This window comes from Octodon degus, unplaced genomic scaffold (assembly GCF_000260255.1).
Source record: "Octodon degus isolate 3935 unplaced genomic scaffold, OctDeg1.0 scaffold00090, whole genome shotgun sequence".
NCBI classification, from domain to species: Eukaryota; Metazoa; Chordata; class Mammalia; order Rodentia; family Octodontidae; genus Octodon; species Octodon degus.
This window is the reverse complement of record NW_004524666.1, coordinates 8,064,901-8,085,275: the sequence shown is the minus strand read 5'-3', so window position 1 is coordinate 8,085,275 and position 20,375 is coordinate 8,064,901. Positions and strand designations below refer to the sequence as shown.

The window sequence follows — 20,375 nt, the reverse complement described above, 5'->3', positions numbered from 1 at the left end:
AAAATAACTAAGACAGCCTACAAAATAAGAATGGCTTTTATATTTTAGAGTAGGCTGGCAAGGGGTAAAATCAAAGGAAGAACAATATTCTACAAAAAGCAAATATTATATGAATTTCGGTTCCTTTCAGTGGGCACAAATCAGGCAATAGGAGCTTTTACACTACAATCAGAGTTGAAGAGGCTGGCTGGAGACAGAATGGACACACGGTCTACAACACTCACTCCTAGGCCCTTTCCAGAGAAAGCTGGTTGACCTCTATGTAGGCAAGTACTTCCCAAAGTGGGTTCCCAAGAGGCAGATTCCACAGTCTAGGAGTTCTGGGAAAAGCTGATTGAATTAAAATTAGGGAGATTTCTTTCCAGGATGGTTTTCCCAACCCTTTACTATGCCCTGAGTACTGCAGCCAGGAGGAGCCAGCTGCTTCTCTGACTTACTTTTAACACTGAATCCCACTTGACTCCTTTTTTAAAAAAAGAAGAGCCCATTGTTCATGGCACTACAGGGTAAGGTAGTTCCAGGGGCTGTGTGGATCCTGGCAGGGTGAGGGTGGATGTAAGGAGTGCAACACAGGGATGAGGCCAGCGGTGACAGGCAGTGTGGCAGTGCTGTGACAGGAGAATGGAGACTCAAGAGGATTTCAGGAAGCCCTGGCGGGTTGGTGACGAAAAGCCTGAAAGGGCCTAGTGAGAAGGTGGCATCCGCCCTGAGTCTGCCTCCAGCAATGAGGGAGGCATCAACAACAGCGCCTGCCTGTGCACCTGTAGAAGCCGCTGAGTACCAGGAGATGACCTGCTAGCCCAGGGAGGTGGTGACACACTTCTGGTCATCCCTTTTTCCCTTTTGAAGCCAGCAATTCCAAAGCTTCCAGCACAACCTGTGGGTGTAATGGTGTCAGGGAGAGTGAAAGGCATGGCCTTGGTCTCCAGCACAGTTGGCCTCTGGTCTCAGCTACCCAACAAAGTCTATTTCTTCTCAACAAGAGGGCCTCAGAAATAAAGCCAAGCAGCTCCAAAATAGGTGACATTGACTTCAAGGTAGAGAACACAGGTAGTCTTTAAACAAAATTGCCACGTGCTTAGAGGGATTACCTTTTGGTGCATCATTTCCTGAGCTAGTGCTTTGATTCACAAGCTGCCTGATTGTCAACAGGGTGGACAAAAAAGGATGCCACTGCCATGTAAACAAGGGTCAGGTCACCTGAGGATGGGGACAGCTGCAAACATCCACTCTCACAGTCACCTTCACTTCCACGAGGACACGTCAAAACAAGTGGCAGGATTTTCAAATGTAGCTACTAAGAATTAAATGCATTATAGGACATAAAAGCTCAGAAGCCTCTGAAGCAAGAACTTCCCATTCCTGAGAAGGAACTCTGGGCTCCAGGGCCTGTGCCTTCACATCGTGGCAAGCACTCTGCGTCTGTAATCACCAGTCTTTTCTGATCCAACTGGTTTGACACAGGACTCCAGCAGATGATTCTCCTGCACAGCTACAATGGAGATCCACCGGTGAGCAGAAAGCAGAATGGGTGTTACCTCAGCCTTGTTTGCACTGTGCCCTGGCTTTCCACTGCAGCCAAAGTAAAAGTCGAGTCCATCCCCCATACCAAGGCAGCCCTCCAGCCTGGCTGTGCTCCTTGCTTGTCTTTCTACTCGCTTCTCCTTCAATGTGGTGCACTGTCTGTCGATGTTTCCACACTGTCTCCTAATTATTCAACTCAGATGTCCCCTCTTTAAACACATCTTCCAGGGATCCCTGAGCTAAAGCAAGCGACCCCTGCTACAGCCACTCTGTCTTACTTTGTGTCTCTGTGACATAATACCTGACAACCACAAGTTAAAGGAGGAAAGGCTTATCTGGGCACACAGTTTGTAGAGACTTCAGTTCATAGTTGGCTGGCTCCAAGACAGGATGGCATAGCGCAGGAGTGTGGCAGAGAAACAGTCCATGGCATGGATAGCAGGAAGCAGAGAGAGGGAGCAAGAGCGAGAGCGAGCATGCAAGCGAGAGCGAGAGCGAGAGCGAGAGCGAGAGCGAGAGAGAGAGAGAGAGAGAGAGAGAGAGAGAGAGAGAGAGAGACTGAGAGAGAGAGACCGAGAGAAAGACCAAGAGAGAGACCGAGACCGAGAGAAGCAGGAGGGCAACAGATTTTGCCATCCCACACCCAGCAACCCACCTCTCCTACCCAGGCTTCACCTCCTACCATCATGTTTAGTTATAAACTCTTCAGTGGATGAATCCAGTGCTCAGTGTCATGTCCCCATGATCTGATCACCCCCCCCAAAGCCCCTCTTATGAGCACACGTGGTTTTTTGGGGGGGCACTGAGATACAAACCATAACACGCTTGCTAACACACTTTGTCTTCCTCCAAGCAACCATTAGAACTCACTTGTCTATTTGTTTTCCTCCCTAGCTTGAAGGCTCTCAGAGGGTGAGATTCGGTTGGCCCGAATGGTGCCTGGCACTTGGTAGGGGCTCAGTCTGACTATGTTAGAAAAGAAACAACTTGGGACATCAAGGTAAAACTGCCTAATGCTACACCTGGTTACTGCATGACAGGGTAACTAACACACATAACTGTACTACTTCGTCTTCCCTTTCTCGTTGTTCTACCTCTTCACTGACATCAGGAACCAAACAAATGACTGAAGTGCCAGGCAGAGGATGAACTGCGATCACACTCTGGGGCACGGGGTTGATTCCGTGGGGCCTGACCCATCCCCTCATGGGTGGGGACATGGTGTTGTCAGATTGGATTTTTCACAAAAAGTCATAGATCTAATTTTTAAAAACTGGCAACTAACTAAAAGAAAATCCTAGTATGGCAAACATGTTCGGGTGGAGGCTTGTTCTCACTGGGGTCCCCCTTTAGAAAGCCTCTGGCTCTGTGGCTGTGCACCTGGCCCTTCTCTGTGCCTGCTGTCTGAAGAACAGTCAGGACTGTCAATTCCTGGTAAAGCAGTTACCAACTTTTCTGACCACACACAAAAAGAATGGATGACCCATGACCCTGCACACGCACACAGCTAAAGTGAAGTTGCCTGAAGCTATACTTACCTTTAGTATAACACAATGTGTCCTGATATTTTCCACTATTTCTACTGTCTTTTAAGAAACAATCATAGTGTGGTCTCCCAAACTGATTGTTGTCCCACTAATACAGCCCTGCCTGCAGTTTGGAAAACCCTTGGCCCGCCTGGATGGGGGAAGATTCTACCTGTGAGGTCTACAGCCTCCGTCCTCCAGGTCTGGGAACATGCCAGCATTTCTGTAGCAGGAAAAAAGCTCTATTCAAGCTTTGCTTACATATTCAACAAAGATCAGAAAGGTATTAAGCCTAAGCTCAGTGTATATTAAGAAGAGACTTATAATCCTCATTAATTTCTAATGAAATTAACAACTTTGTGAACTCGAACTTAAAAATTATTGCTGATATAAGGAAACACTGAACATAATATTTTTCTACCAAGAATTTTTTTTAAAAAAACTGTCATATTTAGAAATTCCTTTCTTCCTCTTTCCTTGCTGGGGATTGAATCTAGGGTCCTCACACTAGGCAAGTGTTCTACCATTGAGCTTCCTCCTAATCATAACTGTTCTTTAGAATCACTTAGAAAAACAGATGAACAAAGTTTCTTTTGCCAGTTTTGCCAAATACCAACTAAATCTTAGTTTATATAAAAATCATCTTGGGACAGGAAGATTCATATAAAAATAGCTTTTGTACAAAAACTCAAACAGCATGTCTGTCCCCAGGGTTGAAAGGACATTACATAGCCTTACACTCGGCGGGAGGAAGGGATCTGTCCGGCAGAAGAGCCCCTTGGGAGGCTGCCCTGAATAAGCGCGCCCGGGCACTGCTTATTCTTCTAATCTTCGCGGGGTCCACGGGGGGCTTAGGGAAGGAAAGGCAGGGATCCTCCTCTGCGGTGGGAGATGGCGGAGCTTTCGGTTTCTGGAAAGAGATGTTTTAAATGATTGGCATGAGTGTTGTTTCTGTCTCGGATAACATTCATTACCCGTGAGCTGGCCCCAGTCCTTCCAGAAGAGCACAAAGGGTTTCTGCTTGGCTCGGTCTTGGCTTCCGTGTGTACGCACACATGCACATAGACAATTTTACAATTATTTTTGTCAGTTACATTATTTTAACTGTTCTTGGGGATGGGGAGATGGCTTAGTAGAATAAGTGCTTGCCTGGCAAGCGCAAGGGCCTGAGTTCAATCCCTGGTTCCACAAAAAAAAAAAAAAAAAAAAAAATTAACTGTTCTACTGTACTGCTTAGTGTATTTGAAAAAAGTTCCACAAAAAATTAACTGTTCTGCTGTACTACTTAGTGTATTTAAAAAAAGAGATATTATATATATGAGACTATAAAGTTAAGTAGAATATTTTGAAAAGTTCTGAGTTCAACTTAGCTCTGAAATCATTTTCTGAACACCTATAATATCCGCCAAGATGTATGTGGACTGTAATAATAGCTTTACATATACTGGACTCTACAGAACAATTTTTCAATGTCAAACTTTAAAATATTTTTGATTAAAAGTTTTAAGACATAAAAGCAAAAAGTTGTTTTGGACTTCTGATATATATATATATATATATATATATATATATTTTACATCTTAAGGATTATGTGCCAAGAAAAATTGTGTGCCACTATTCTTTAGAACAGTAACATTTCTGGCAAAATTCCAATGTCTTAAAGCCTAATCCAGGCTAGTCTCAAACTCCCAGTCCTCCTCCCTCAGCCTCCCAAGTGCTGGAATCAGGCGTGTGCCACCATGCATGGCCATTCAAAGACTTCTATAAAAAAATAAAAAAGAAAGACTATAACAAGTTATGTGACCCCAAAGCTTCCTTCAAGCCTAACCTTGAGATGGTTGTGGTCTGTCACCTGGTACCAGAGCCTCACAGGACTCTAAGCTCCCAGTACGGCAATATCTAGTGGCTCTGTCATTCTTGGCTTCAACTTTACTACAATTATTTGTCTGCCAAAGAGCAACTACATGGCAGCAGGTGCTTTTATTACTCTAACCAGACGTAGTTAAAGCTCTGAAAGTCACTTCCATAATGTACGAGATGAATGACTCACTACCTAATGCATTAGTCAAAAAATCTTTTAGAACTCTAACATGGAATTCACATAATTTGTGAAAATGGGTCGGTCATCTACATATGAAGCATTTTCTCAGATTCTTATTTTCTCATATACTCTAGTAGAACATCATCTGGATTAGCATTCTCACACCAATGATAACATCTTTCAAGACATTTTTTTATTTCCTCTTGATCATCAGCATCCAATATTGATTTTTATAAGCCTGAACAAAAACAATTAGCTTTGCAACTTCAGAGACACACAGTTAGAAAAAGGGTAAGTAAAATACTCAGCACAACATGGAGGGAAGAATAAATCACTTTGGGAATCAAACAGTCCTGGAGTGGTAGCTACCTACTAGTTAGGTGAATGTAAGAAGGCCATTTATTTCTTGAGCTTTCCCAGCTACGGCATAGAAACACAAATTCTTCCTCCAGCGGGCACTCACATGAACAGGCATCCTGCTATAGAAGCTCAGTAAGAACCAGCTCCCTTCCCCACTTGTGATTGGATTCAGTTCCGCACTACTTTTGTTGGCAGTGCAGGGGACCAAACCCAATCAAACCCAGAGGCACTCTACCACTGAGTCACATCCCTATCCCTTTTTAAATTATTTATTCTGAGACAGGGTCTTGCTATATTGTCCAGGAAGAAATCAAATTTGCATTTTCTTCAACCACGGCCTCCCTTGATGCTGGGATTACAGGCACGGCCCTGGCTTCTGACCCAATCTTTCTGGAATAAAGACCCTGTTGTGGGTATGCACACACTCAGCCATCTACATACTTAACAGTCTCCTCAACCTGTCACAAAATGGTCATAAGAATGTGACTTAGGTTGGGGGCCAATAGTAACAGAAAAGAAAGAGTACAATATGGAGAAATGAGTGCTTTATACACAAACATTAAAAGCACAAATCATAAGGATAACTTCGCCATTGAAGGCTAAGGCTTCTTATCTCACAATGTCCGTACTGCACAGTGCCTTGAAACTGCAGCACAGGCTCATGAGTCTACTAAAGAATAACGTAGATGGAGCAGGTGGTTCTTTCTCCAGATGCCCAAATTGCTACGAATGTTCTTAGTACTAAATAAAAGGGCTTATTAAAGGAAAAATATGGTCTGGAAAGCTAATTTTTCTCCAAAAGAAAATAACCGAATTATCTCTGGTAGGCAAGATAAAGTACAATAAGCACTCCTGGGGAAAAGGCATTATTTTCCTACTGCAAATTTGCAACTGTATAATGAAATTTTAGTTTCTTTTTACTACTGACCTTTAACAAATTATTTATCCTATTTGAACATGTATCTCACTGGACCATATCAACTATAAAGCAATGCACATAAGGCATTTTCAGTTCTTCAAGGGAACACTACTAACCAAATCAGGAATTTATTTCATGCTGGGTTCTACAAAATATTCTTCCACTTTAAGCAGAAAATGGCTTTTATTAAGAAAATTAGTAAAAAAAAAAAAAAGTTTTAAAACAATCAAAGTCAGATACTTTTAGAAATCTGAGAGTGCTGCAAGTAAGTTTCAGTCTTCACTGGAGAACCTTGCCTCCCTTCAGGACACTGACCAGGGACTTGAAAACAAACAAGGACACCAGGTGGGACAGTTGGGCTTGACTGCCAACCTGACTGGCTGATCTCAGAGTATCTGGGAGGGTCATGGGGCTGTGACCTTGGGGACTCTATCTGGTCCCTTGGCTCCTTCCTTCCTGGTGCTCTTCCTCATGACCTGCTCCCTAGCTGCTCTGACCTAAGCAGCTCTGAGCTTTAGGTCTGTGTGTCGTGACAGTCCTGCCTGGGGGGCAGCCAGCCATGGACTGAACCCTCTGAAATCACAACCAAACACACTTGTCCTTTAAGTTTCCAGGGTCAGGTAATGTGTCCCAGCAACAGGAATGGTGATGGATATACTAGAAAAGTCAGATTTTATAATTTCATCTCGCTGATGAGACAATGTCTACTGAAGGCACACAAACTTTCATGGAAACTTATCAAGGAAGATGCAATTCACAGAACCTTTAAGAGCTCCAGCGGGTTGTGACTCATCCTATCACCATGGCTCTTGTTTCTACCCTTGACTCCTCAGATGCCTAACAGAAGGCAGGGTCTCTTCACCTTACATGAAGACGTGTGTGCATGCGTGTTTGTGTGTGTGTGTGTGTGTGTGTGTGTGTGTGTGTGAAGCCCAACTGTTCACCTAGTGTCCTTGTTTATTCTCAAGTCCCTGGTTATGCTGTGAAAGGAGTGACTTCCACTCAGAAAGTCACTCTAGCAAGCAAAGCAGCAGAGCACTTATTAATATCCATGCACTACAATCCCTCCTGGAAGTAAATACTGAAACATTTCCCATGCCCCAACATTTGCAAAATAGCAGCTCTGTGTCATTTCTGTCCATGGATACTCTGGACGCCTCTGTCAGCTGCAGTGTGAGACTCGCTGCCATAACATTACCATGCATTTCGAAAATGGCAAGAGAAAACCTCTGCTTGGACATTCTCACTCTACTTTTTCTGACCCTGGGTCTCCACCATCCCCAAGACATCGATGAGTTTCTAAGTCTTCTTTTTAAAAGAAGCTAAATTTTGTCTCACTTGTCAAATACACTCAGAGCTTTGATCATCTAAAGTAGTTTATTAGTATTCACACTGATCAGTGCTGTCAGAAGTCAGCATAGTGCTTGTCCCGGGGAGGCAGTGGCTGAGGAGTCGGCCTTCCTAACCCCACAGATGACCTCTCTGATGCTTCTGTGAGATCTGTTTTCTTTTTAAATGCCTGTTGCTGAGTGATTAGTTTGTGTATCGAGTTGTACTCTCAAGATCTGTGTCTTTTCTGCATGTCAAAAGTCTAAATAAACATATTCGAATGACAATGTGATACAACAAAATCTCCTACTTCATATGGTCATATCTCGGCTGGCTTCATTCAGTATAAAGTAAGAGAGGAGTGATTGCTGAGTACACAAATTTGAATACCAGCTCATAGAGCAGCAGAATAAAGATAGGAGGAATTACCACGGAACTGCCCCAGGTCTCAGGGCTACTGTAGGGTGGGAAAGAACTGCTTAGAAAAAAAACGTACCCTGGCAATCCTGCCTAAGTGCCAATGAAAAGTGGCTACAAAGTACCACACTTTCCTAGTCTTCCAAGTTTGCAGGTGCTAACAGGAGTCCTTGTGTGCCAGGTGACCAGCAGCCAAGGCCTGAGCAGCCAGGAACCAGGAGCATTTCTTTTCCATTATTTGCAGAAGCCCTGGGTAATCTCAAAAATGGGCAGCCTATGGCCTGCTGGAGGGTGTGGGGGAGCTTAGGCCAGATAGGAAGGGGAGAAACAGAGAGAAGGTAAATGCCCAAGAAAAGAGTTGACTGATCTAGACAAGCAGGAGCTGGAATAGGCTGTGCTCTGGGTCTTTCTTTCTTAAGGAAATATGAGAAGGGAAAGACATTGAAGAAAGAGCCTTAAGCCAGAAAAGTGATTGGTTAAGACTCACAAACTCTCTCAGCAAATGTTCCCCTACCTGTCAGGCACCTTCCCTACTCTCTCTCTCTTGTGTTTCCATCCCTCCCTCCCTCACCCCAGGTATCTAACCCACCACCCCACAATCCAATTTCTGGTTACTTCTCCTTCCCTTTGTCAATTTACAGGCTTCCAGAGTCACAGGTGCCTTGAAACATGGGAGTGAAAAAAAGGAAAGGAGGAAGGGCAGGTAGTGTGAGGCTATTTTCAGAATGTTTTAACTGTGGACTTTAATTTTTCACTATTGTTTAAAATGAAATATGCTTAAGGCCCTTACATAGTCTACCATAACAAAAGGCCTATACATTAAAGCAGTCATTTTACTGGGAATGAATTTCTTAGATTACTCTTATTTTGAACACAGCACCCACCCACTCTGCAGTAAAAAATTTAATTTCATGACCTTAACCAGAGGCACATGCCAATACTGTCTCAGCCTAACACCTATTGTGCAGTCTAAGACAGCACCGCTTTGATAAGGCAATGGGAACGCCATAGAGGCTAAAAAAAAGAGTGAATTGCCAAAATCTACAGTAATAATTCACATAACTGGCTTAAGACTTTGAGTCGCTCTAAAAGCAACATACATAAGAAGCCATGTTTCAAAAATAGAGAACAAATTATTTATTGCATATTGGCTTATGTTTAATATTTTGGGATTTATTTTTTCATCTTCAATATAAAAACAAGTATAATCTTCTTCAGAGGCATTAAATATTTTATTTTATTTTTGAGACAGGCTCTCACTATATAGTTCATGCTGGCCATGAGCTCACCTTGTGACCCAGGCCGGTCTCAAACTCACAGTGATCCTCCTGCCTCAGCCTCCTGAGTGCTGGGATTACAAGTGCACCATTGCACCCAGCTCAAATATTTAAAAAAAACCCAAAAAACCAACATTTTGAGACAACTGGACCACACATTACTGCTGTTATGGGGTAATGCTGGTTTTCTGTGGTGATAGTGTTGTGGTTATGCAGAAGACTGTCTCTGCTCACATGAGATGCAGACTCATGAATTATTATGAGGAAGAATCATCAAGCCTGCAACCTCCTGTCAAATAGTTCATCAAAACTAAACATACACTCAAGCACACATATGTGCATAGTAGTAAATGCTGAGAAGGCTCACATTCCATCTCCGTGAAGTCTAAGAATTGGTATCACTTCCAGTAGCATAGGCCTAGGAGGTGGGTGACCAGGGTAGGGAAGACTGGCTGAAATTCCTTCCTTTCTAATTTTTGTGCAGATAGGCCTTGAACCCAAGAGAAGGGGAAAACATGTATTATTGAGCTAAGGTAAAACAGACCATGTCTAAATGGTATCATAAGTAAGGGTTCCCAGCAACAGGTGTCTTTATACTTGGCAGGACACGTATTATAACATGGTTATTGATTATTTACATATTGATGTTGGGCATCCTGCCTTCTTCCCCAGCTGGCTCTGGAAGCCAGCAACCAGACTTCGTCTTTTAGGAGACTGCATGGAAGGCACCTCTTCTTTAGGGAATCTGAGTAGCCCACAAGGGAGTCCCTAAAGATGTGTCACTGTAGGTGGCAGCAAGAACACACCTCAACCAGATCTCCCCACCCACAGGTGTTGATGGGTATAACCTATAAATTAACCAACCTGACTACATGGCAATGAGCAGTGTAAGGCACGAGGGGAAAGTCTCCAGCATAAGAAACAGAGACCAAAATAAGCATAGAAATGCAATGGGGGCAGTAAAGGGAGCCAAAAGCTAAGCTAGAGTGACTGAGCCAGGCCTGGTCATCTCACCATGGTAGAAGCAGGAAGGGATCAAGAGCATAAGGCTGCCCTGGGCTACACAGTGAGTCCTGGTCTCAAACTCACCCCAACTCCCCAAAGTCAAAACTACCACTAATGTATTCAGATAAGATGCTGGAACCATGAGATAAAGTTGTAGTACTACATAAAAACACAATTCTTGAGAAAAAAAGAGCTTTTGGAAATTAAAAATAGGATAGAAATAAAAATAACTTAATAAAAGGATTAGAACATAATTTCTTTCCAAACAAGATGTACAACAGAAAAACTAAAGAGTTGTTCCTATGCTGTATTCAAATAGTACATTCTAGAAAAGCAAACAAATTGGCTCAGTGTACACTATATGCATGTATGGAAATACCAAACACAACCCAATCAGTAGGTGCAATTAATTCATGTTAATATAAATTGTTTTAAAAGTGAGGAAGAGTTGATCAAAATAATTCAAGAACACTTCCTATGGCTAAAAGGCACCAAGTTCTACCTTGAAAGAGCACTTCAAGTATTCAGCTACAAAAGGCCCATTATCACAAAATTTCAGAACAAAGGGAAAATCCCTATACATTTCTAGAAAGGACAAAAAGGAAGCAAGCATCTCAAATAATTTATTTCCCATGCAGTCTTTTTCAAGAAGCTATAAAGGGGACTGCTTCACCAATATCAGAGTCAAAAAGAGAAAAAAATACAGTAAACAGGGCAAAGCTCACACTGAGCAGGGGCTCCTGTGGGATAAGGTTGAGGAGTGCAGGGATGCAGCCCGGCAGCAGGTGCCTGAGGAGAGGCGTGGGCAGGATGTCCAGAGAGCTCCACAGGGAGCTGAACCGAATGCGTGAGCACTTGCTGCTCCTGAACACACAAAGGCAATTCAGATTCGCAGACAAGAGTCTAGGGCTGAAATAGCAACAACGCAAAACTGAAAATGCAAGTCAACTGTTAACACTAGCGATAACAAAAAGTGGTGCGGGTGTGCAAAGTTGTCATCATCAGACATCATTAGTGACTCAGGTATAAGCATGTGCGTAAGTGCAGTTCAAGAAAACTGAGCTAAGCAAAGTTATGTTACATCCACGTTGGGAGCACCAGCAGGGACAGAAAACATGAACGTGCTGTGACGGGAGAGACCAAGCTGAATTGTCATCATTCTTAAGTGGGATAATTCCTCAAGTTCGTAAGTCAGATGGCAGCAAGGCAATGTGGTATTTAGAAATCTAGATGTAAGTAGCAAAAGACTGTACCAAAAGAAGGTCCCTGGGACAGAATAATGAGGAATAAGAGACCAGGACATTACTAATCTGTTTGCTTTTCTAGAATTTACTATTCCAGTATAGGAGCAACTCTTCAGTTTTTCTGTTGCACATTTGTTTGCAAAGAAACCTTATGTTCTAATTGCTTTATTGAGTTATTTTCATTTCTATTCTTTTTTTTAACAAGGGCAATTTTAATAGTGACTTATATTAAGTTGCAATATCTGCTAAATTATAAAAGTTGCTTTAAAAATATATTGACTCAATTATATTCATTTCCTTTATGTATTGACATTTTTCAAATACTGCATATTGAAATAATTCAAAACATGGTCATTACAACACGTGGTAAATAACTTCATAGCTGCTTAACATTGGTCTCATTCAGATTTTAAACTAATGCTCAATGCATTAATCTTTATTGATGAAAATGCTACATTCACATATTTCATAAAACCAGAGCTAGAAGGGATCTTACAAAATAATCACATTTGCATTAGAAATGCTGACAAATACTTTACATATCATTTCTACACAGCATTCTGTTCACATCATGTATAATCTTGATATTATTAATTATGGATACTCTGATTTTGAACTTACACTTTTAATACTTAAAAAGTCATTGTTCCTATCAATTTATGAATGGATTAAAAAAGATACACATTCACGCAATGGAATCTATCCTATTTTTAATTTCCAAAAGCTCTTTTTCTCAAGAATTGTGTTTTTTAAAGTACTATGGTTTTATTTCATGGTTCCAGCATCTTATCTGAATATATTTGATGTTGCTCTTTGTAACAAATCTCTGTCAACATCTATCTAATATATATACATATGTATATATAGATATATATCAAAAATTTTAAATATAAAATTTTATGTATAACTGTCAAAAAAAATAATACATACCTATTTTTAAAAATTAGATATATAGTGAAACATTTTGTTTACCAAACTACTATATTTTAAAAAACATTCTTCTTTATCAAACTACAGGTAAATTACTGAAGAGTTTCATTAGCTATATTACCTATGATATTCAAAAACTATTAAGGCATCTGCTGTACTACTGCATTAGTTGCACAGTGAGGTCCACATGATAATTTCCCTGGCATACAGAAGCGCTGGCTCCAAGCGTCGGGGCCAGTCTCATTTCACAGTCCTGGTGGCAACAGAGGGCAAAGGACTCACCAGCTCTAGTGGGCTGAGACGGGTGCCAGAGATAGGCCTGCAATCAGATGACTCAAAGCTGGATGCGTGGAGGCTGACGTAAGAGACAGAGCAGAGTTACAGTTTGTGAAGAATTATTTCTTTTATTCCTAACATATGTTAGCTAACTGTTACTAAAAATCAAGTAAAAGCATTTAACTCATAAGCCTTGAGAAAACAACAATTTAACATGTTATAGTACTTAAAAAACTTTTTTTAGATTTTTTTAACTTTAAAGACAAAAACAATAAAAATGATACAGATTTTCAAAACAAGATAGTAGGAAATTAACAAAAGTTAAAATATATTGCAGATTTAATGCATTTTATTTTATTTTATTTATTTATTTTTTGCAGAACCGGGAATTGAACTCAGGCCTTTGCGCTTGCCAGGGAAGCGTTTATTCCACTGAGCCATCTCCCTGGCCCTTAATGTATTTTATTAATAAGACTTTTACTGCTTTAGGGAAGATTTTTAAAATACCAAATAATGCAAAAAACGTACATGATGATTTTTATAAAAAGTTTATATCCTTTATAAACTTGGTATGACAAACAGCACTACCCCATTTTATTCCAAAGTAACTTCCTGGACCCAATGTTTAGAATTATCTTTAGAAATCTAGAAAAAAAAAGGCAAACTTGAAAAACAATTATCTTGAAATCAATTAACACAATCCATCACACTAACGTGGTACAGAAGAAAATCATACGATCAATTAATAGACGCAGAAGGAGCATTTGATAAAATCCAACAGCATTCACAATAAAAGCTCTCAGCGAATTAGTACTAGAAGGAACATTTCTTCAATGCAGTACATCATACAGACAACATCATGTATCATGATGAAAAACTTGAAGCTTCTAACTAAGATCAGGAACAAGGCAAGAAGGTCCCCTTTCACCACGGCTTTGCAGTGTCACACTGGAAGTCCTAGGTAATGCGATAAGACAACAAAAGGGAGTAAATGGCATATGGGTTAGGAATAAAATAAAACTTTGTTTGCAGCTGGAATGATCGTCTATGTAGAAAATCCTAAGGAACTGACATCTCCTAAAATAAGTGATGACAGCAGGACTACAGGATACAAGATTAATACAAAGAAGTCAGTTGCTTCTCTGCATATCAGAAATAGACAAGTTGAAACTGAAAGGATAACACAAAACCATGTAAGTTAGCGTCCACTTCAATGAAATACCTAAACATAAATCTAACAAAATACATACAACATCTGTATGAAAGAGATGGTAAGAAACGAGAAAGAAATAAAAAAATTAAATAATCAGAGAGACATTCCAGTTTCATGGCTAGGAAGACTATCAAGGTGTCAGTCGGTCCCAACTCAGTCTAAAATTTAATGCAATCTTAATAAAAATCCCAAATAATTGTGCAGATATCAATAAACTAATTATAAAGTTAATGTGGAGAGGCAAAACACCCAGATAGTCAACATGACATTGAAAGGAAAGAACAAGTTTAGAGGACTGACAATACCAGACTTCAAAAACATGCTCTAAAGGTACCATAATCATGCCAGTGTGGTACTGGTGAAGGAACAAATAGACCAATGGAACAGAATGGTGAGCCCAGAGACAGAGCCGCATAAATACAGGCAATTGATCTTTGACAAAGGAGCAAAGACAATGCAAACTTCCTTAACTTACAGTGGGGTGATAGCACAAGTTGAAAATTTTGTAGCCAAAATTGCATTTAATATACCAGAAGTGTATACTGTAGGGTACGGGTTGTTTGCCCTTACGGTCAGGGGGCCGGCTGGAAGCCATGGCTTGCCAATTTGCCCACATCAAAAGAGAGTATCCTACGGCATATGGCTATGCCAGGAAAAGATCAAAATTGAACGTCCCAGTTCTATGGAGTACATATCACTTTTACATGCTTGTAAAATACAAAATTGTTAAGCTGATCAGGGACTTTGTGCACTGCAGAAAGATAGCCTTTGACAGATGGTGCCGCACAAATGAACATCTACATGCAAAAGGGGAAAGTAGATGCAGACATTTACACCTGTCACAAAAATTAAGTAAACCTCCTACAGGATAACAGGAGAAAGTCTAGATTACCTTGGGTAAAATAATGACTCTTATACAACATCAAAGTCATGATCCATGAAAGAAATATTTTAATTAAAATTTAAAATCCTGTCTGCTCTGCAATAGAACCTGTCAAGAGAGCAAGAAGAAAAACCACAGACTGGTAGAAAACATTCGCAAAAGACATACTGTACAGTACAAAAGATGGTTACCCAAAATGCTCACAGAATTATTAAAATTCAATAATAAGCAAGATGTGGTGGCCTATGCCTATAATTTCAATATCTGGAAGGCTGAGACAGGAAGATTGTGAGTTTGAGGCCAGCCCAGAATACACAGAGAGAAAGAGAGATAGCCTGACTCAAAAAACAAAACCCAAATACTGACAATAACAAACACAACAGTATATTTCAACAATTAGGAAACAGCTTGGGTAAGTAGCTTGGCAGTCTAAGTACCTGCCTGGCAAGTGCAAGGACCCAGGTTTGATCCCCAGGCGCCACAGAGATTGGGCATGGTGGTGCACGCCTATAATCCCAGCACTGGGGAGGCTGAGACAGGAGGATCACTACAAGTGAGAACTGCATAGTAAGACTCTGTACCAGATAAATGAATAAATCAGACAATCAATCAATCTAACACTAAGGACATAAACAACTCAAATAAAAACTGCGTCACAAACCTGAACAAATGCCAGACTAATGAAAACATATAGATGGAGAAACAATGTTCCATATCATATATCACCAGAGAAATGAAAATTAAAAGAAAAGGTGCCACTATACACCTCTTAAGATGGCTAAACTTTAGACTGTTGACAATATCAAATGCTGGTGAGGTGACGGAGAAGAATAGTAACTTTCTCATGCTGGTGGAAGTATGAAATGGTATAGCCATTTTTGAGGACAGTTTAGTGACTTTTTACTTAAGTAAAGATACTCTTACCATACAATCCAGCAACTGTCTTCTTACTGTTTACCTGAAGGAGCTGAAAACTTATATCCATATAAAAACTGGTACAATGATGTTGATAGCAGTCTCATTTGTAATTTCCAAAAATTGGAAGGAACCAAAATGTCCTTCTTTAGGTGAATGAGTAACTGTGGTACATCCTGACAATGGAATATCATTAAGCACCAAAAAGCTATGAGCTCTCGAGTCATGAAAAATCATAAAGGGAACTCACATGCATGATACTAAGTGAAGGAAGACAATTTGAAAAGACTACATTATAGGAGAGCAGCTAATAACTGAGGCCTAATTCACAAAGGAGAAAAACAGCAGGCTAGGGGCCAGGGAGATGGCTCAGTAGAATAAGCACTTGCCTGGCAAGCACAAGCGTCTGAGTTCAATCCCCGGTTACAAAAAAAAAAAAAAAAAAAAACCAGCAGGCTGTATTCCCTTGGCAACATACAGGATGATGGTACTTTGCAGCTTTTAGGGAAAAGTCAACACAGCTGAGATCCAGTTGTTTACTGGGGCATATACTTTAGATAACAGGAAGCAGATGAATTTTCTGCTACTCTAATCACTTGTCCCCATCGAAGTGACTAAAAGCAAGGTGAGCCAGATACTCAGGGCTCTTTGTCCACTAGAGGCAAGAGCCCTGTGGCTGTTGCATTCTAAACCAACTCTGTGTCTGACTGTCTTTCATTCTTTTTCCTCCTTGGGTCAGGGGCCAAACTAGCAAGTCTAGGCCCCTTCAAGTGGTGCCCAAATAGGGACCTGACCAAAACAGGCTGGTTTCCTACACTACATATTGTATGATTCCTGCTATATGACATTCTAGAAAAGGCAAAACTATGGAGACAATAAAAAGATCTGTAGTTGCCAGGGATTTGGAGAAGGACAGATAAATAGAACAAAATTAAGGGAAAATGTACTCTGGAGCCTTGGTGTACCTGCAAGTAAAATGTCATATACCTGAAGGAGGAAGGAGGCCTATTTTCCAGTGTCCTTGATGACGTAGGCCCAAACAGTTTCCTTTGGTCTTCTTGGGGCGTAAATGGTCTTTGGGTTCTAACCGTTCTTAATGCATTTCGTGCTTCACTTATGATTTCTGCACTGGTCTTCTGCTTGGACACTGAAGGTTGATAAAATGGATCCATTTTTTCTAACTTCTTATCATTTGAAGACAGCATCTTTCCTTTTTAAAGTAAAATGGTTTTCAGACACCCTGCAAACATATAGGGCAATAAATATCAACTGTTGCAACCCAGTGTTTTAGAAAGGAGTGCTTAAGCCCTTCGATATATTAAAATACTCTTTTATATCTTTTATAGTAAGCTCGAAAAGAAACCATAAACAATTTTTAGGTAAAAATTTAAACAGAGATCAGGGAGATGCCTGGCAAGTGCAAAGTCCTGAGTTCAATCCCTGGTACCAAAAAAAAGAATAGGTCTCAAAACATGGGCTGCACAGCTGTGCCAAAGTATGATTGAGGAAAAGACACATAAGGAAGAAACCCAAGATAAAGGAAGAGAGAATCATCTCACTTTTGGGTGGGGGTTGTACTGAAGGTTGAACCACGGCCTCATGTACAGTCAGGAAGTACTCTCCCACTGAGCTACACCACCAACCTCTATCTCATAGTCAATGTACAGGACAACATTAAGGGATTGCTTAATGTTTTAAGGTTTCCTTTTCTTCCAATAAATTTGATGGGGTCAAACTACATGTGCTTTACAAAAAACCTCTGGGAATGGTTTGGCCCCATAACTGTCCATGATATTTTTGAATAAGTTAATTCAAATCACCTTCTAATTTGGGACAGTGTCTTAGATGAATACATATCAAATATCAATATAAAATATTCCTTTCCCAATCATCTTAAACAGTTAAAGAGAGTTATGTACAAAGGTCACAAGAATACATGTCCTTCTCAAACATCAGTGTATACATGAAGACCAATCTGGCTTTAAAACAGTCCCAATGTTTATTCAATTTTTATTTGTTATTACGTTTGCAGTACATGACGATTACATTCCTTGTGATGAGCCAGTACATGTACTGACACATTAATTATCCTTTTCATCCCCTTCTCTCTCCTTTTGCTCCATTTCTTGGTCTTCTTCCCTTTTACAAAAGACCTAGTGTCCTTAAAATCATCCAGATTTTGAAAAGTTTATTTCAAATTCGTATATGGCATTAGGTATTAATTTCTTTTAAAAAAGAAAAACATTAACCTAAAAAACACCACCCCAAGAGTTTCCAAGGAAAAGACTTGGATGAAAACCACAAATAATATGTCACTCTTTTCATATGAAAAGTCCAGGTGCTGCATTAAAATAGAGAAAAGTTACTGGATAAGCAATACTATGCAAGGAATTATTGATATAAGATTTTGCACTTAAGCAAGTTCAAGTTTCTAGAATTGTGTACTTCAACACAAATAAAAAAAAAAAGTGCAGACCTAGTACATTTTATTTCTAATACTCCTCACATGATTGGCTTTTCATTTCAAAATATTCCATATAATTTACTTTTAGGTATACAAAATCTTTTAGGTATATACATATGCACTTACATATATTATTTAAGTGCATAATAAACCTGACAAACAAATTTAGGTATAAGGATTTTTTTTTCTGTATTTAGGGAACGGTCTATAGGGTCTCACTTTGTAGATCGGACTTGTAGTGATTCTCCCATTTTCTGCCTCCCAAGTGCTGGGATTACAAGTGTGCACTACCATGCCCAGTCTCAATCACTGTCCCAGTGTGCCCCAGGGGTGAGGCCGGCATGGCAGGCTGGGGATCAAATCCTGGCTGCTGTGCTTTGCCTAAGCAGGAGCTTTAGTCTGCTGAGCTATCTGGCCAGCCCTAGACAAACAAATTTAAATAGCAGGTATAAGCCAAGTGCCCTCTTAAGAGTTGAGCTAAAAAAAAAAAAAAAAAAAAAAAAAGTTGAGCTAGGTGAGTGTGTAAAAAATGCTCATTGTTGCCACTTCTAGTCTTTCCTTCCTGCCTGTCTTTCCTTGGCAGGTCACATTTTATGCCTTTGGTACAGGTTCTCACTAAGCAGCTCGGGCTCACAATGATCCTTCTGTTTCAGCCTCCCCAGGGCTGGGATTTACAGGCATGTACCACCACACCTGGTGTTGGTGGCTGGCTCAAAGCGCCCAGGGTCGGGGCAAGCACAGCATGTGGTGCCGGGGATTGAACCCTGGTCCCTGTGCTTGCCTAAGCAGGTGCTTAGTCTGCTGAGCTATCTCACTGGCCTGGCAGATCCCATATTATTTTTTTCAACCTAGGTCCCGTGCTTTGCACTACATTCCCCTTCCTCCTTTTCTCTTCTCTCTTCCAGTCTCTCACTCTCCCTCCTTTTCTTTGGCCTCAGTTCCCACAGGGCTGGGACTGCAGGTGTGCACAACCATACACAGCCCAAGAGAACCTTTTAAACTGAGCAGAAGAGAAGCAAATCATGAAGGGGGAGAAGATGAATTCTGTCTTGCATCAGTTGTCCTGAGTCTGTGGTGCAAACGGGACTCCAACAGAGGGACATCACCAGCAGGAGGATACTGAAAATTTTCTTTTAAGGCAGTGTTTCTCACTGGTTTCAGGCAAAGCCAGAGGCATCATTTATAGAATTTCATACCTAATTTTAAAAAATTGTTTTTACCTTTGCTGCTAATGCTGACCAGAACAAAAGTGCTAACAGGGTGGGAGCAACAGGGCACAGGCTGGACAGCTTCACACTTTTCCCTTCAAATTAAATACTCATCCCCTTTCTAGGACTTTGAATTACTTTTTTGTGAATATGAGCCTTCGATGGGGCCGTGCTCATAAGTGCCTGTCTGGCAAGCACAAGGTCCTGAGTTCAATCCCCGGCGCTGCAAATAAATAAATATAAATAAAAATTTTAAAATGGGGTCATGCTAAAGAGAATAGATGCTGTGTACGGGTCCAACAACGGTGCAACAGTTAAGTCTCTGATTGTGGGAAAGGCCTGCACTAAAACTCTAAGCCTGTTGTCTTTTCTGAAATATTGAAAGTAATGAGAATCATCTGAGGGTTATTTTGAGCGTTAAGTAAAATGATCCATCTAAAGTTCTTTAGCATGGTGCTAGGTCATTAGAAACATTAACAAATTACTGTCCAAGTGCTAATTTAATAAAGGAATACAGAAAAAATTTCGCCAGTGAATGAAACTTCATTTAAAAAAGAAAGGAAACTGCAAAAAAGAAAATATTTGTTCAGTGTTTTATTTATTTCATAAGTTTTACACTCTACATTGGGGTACTTTGCGAAATTAGAGAACTTTTATTAAGCATTTTATTGAATATAACTATATCAAATATCTTATAAATTCACAAACTAGAACACAAATAAAGGCCTGGACTGGCTTTTCTACTAAGTTAAAAGAATTCTAAGTGGGGGTGGGGTGGAAGGCCTCCTGTGATAGTGTGGGAATGGATCATCAAAGGCATTTTGCACACATCCATATATTTTAC

The 20,375-nt window shown here is 40.5% G+C and overlaps 1 protein-coding gene across 2 annotated transcripts in view; it reads right to left on the bottom strand.

Moving 5' to 3' along the window:
• The window catches only part of Armc2 (armadillo repeat containing 2), a 106,325-nt gene that overhangs the window by 85,210 nt on the left and 740 nt on the right, over positions 1 to 20,375 (bottom strand). Inside the window, exons 2-4 of one of the 2 annotated variants that reach the window (XM_004637510.2) lie at positions 16,847 to 17,099; positions 12,855 to 12,927; positions 3,789 to 3,960 (exon numbers count right to left, since the gene is read on the bottom strand). In XM_004637510.2, the coding sequence (XP_004637567.1) occupies positions 3,789 to 3,960; positions 12,855 to 12,927; positions 16,847 to 17,064 (463 nt within the window). In that variant the 5' untranslated portion in view covers positions 17,065 to 17,099. Of the gene's footprint in view, positions 1 to 3,788; positions 3,961 to 12,854; positions 12,928 to 16,846; positions 17,100 to 20,375 lie in introns of those variants that run through there. The other variant, XM_023722327.1, reaches the window with a different exon arrangement.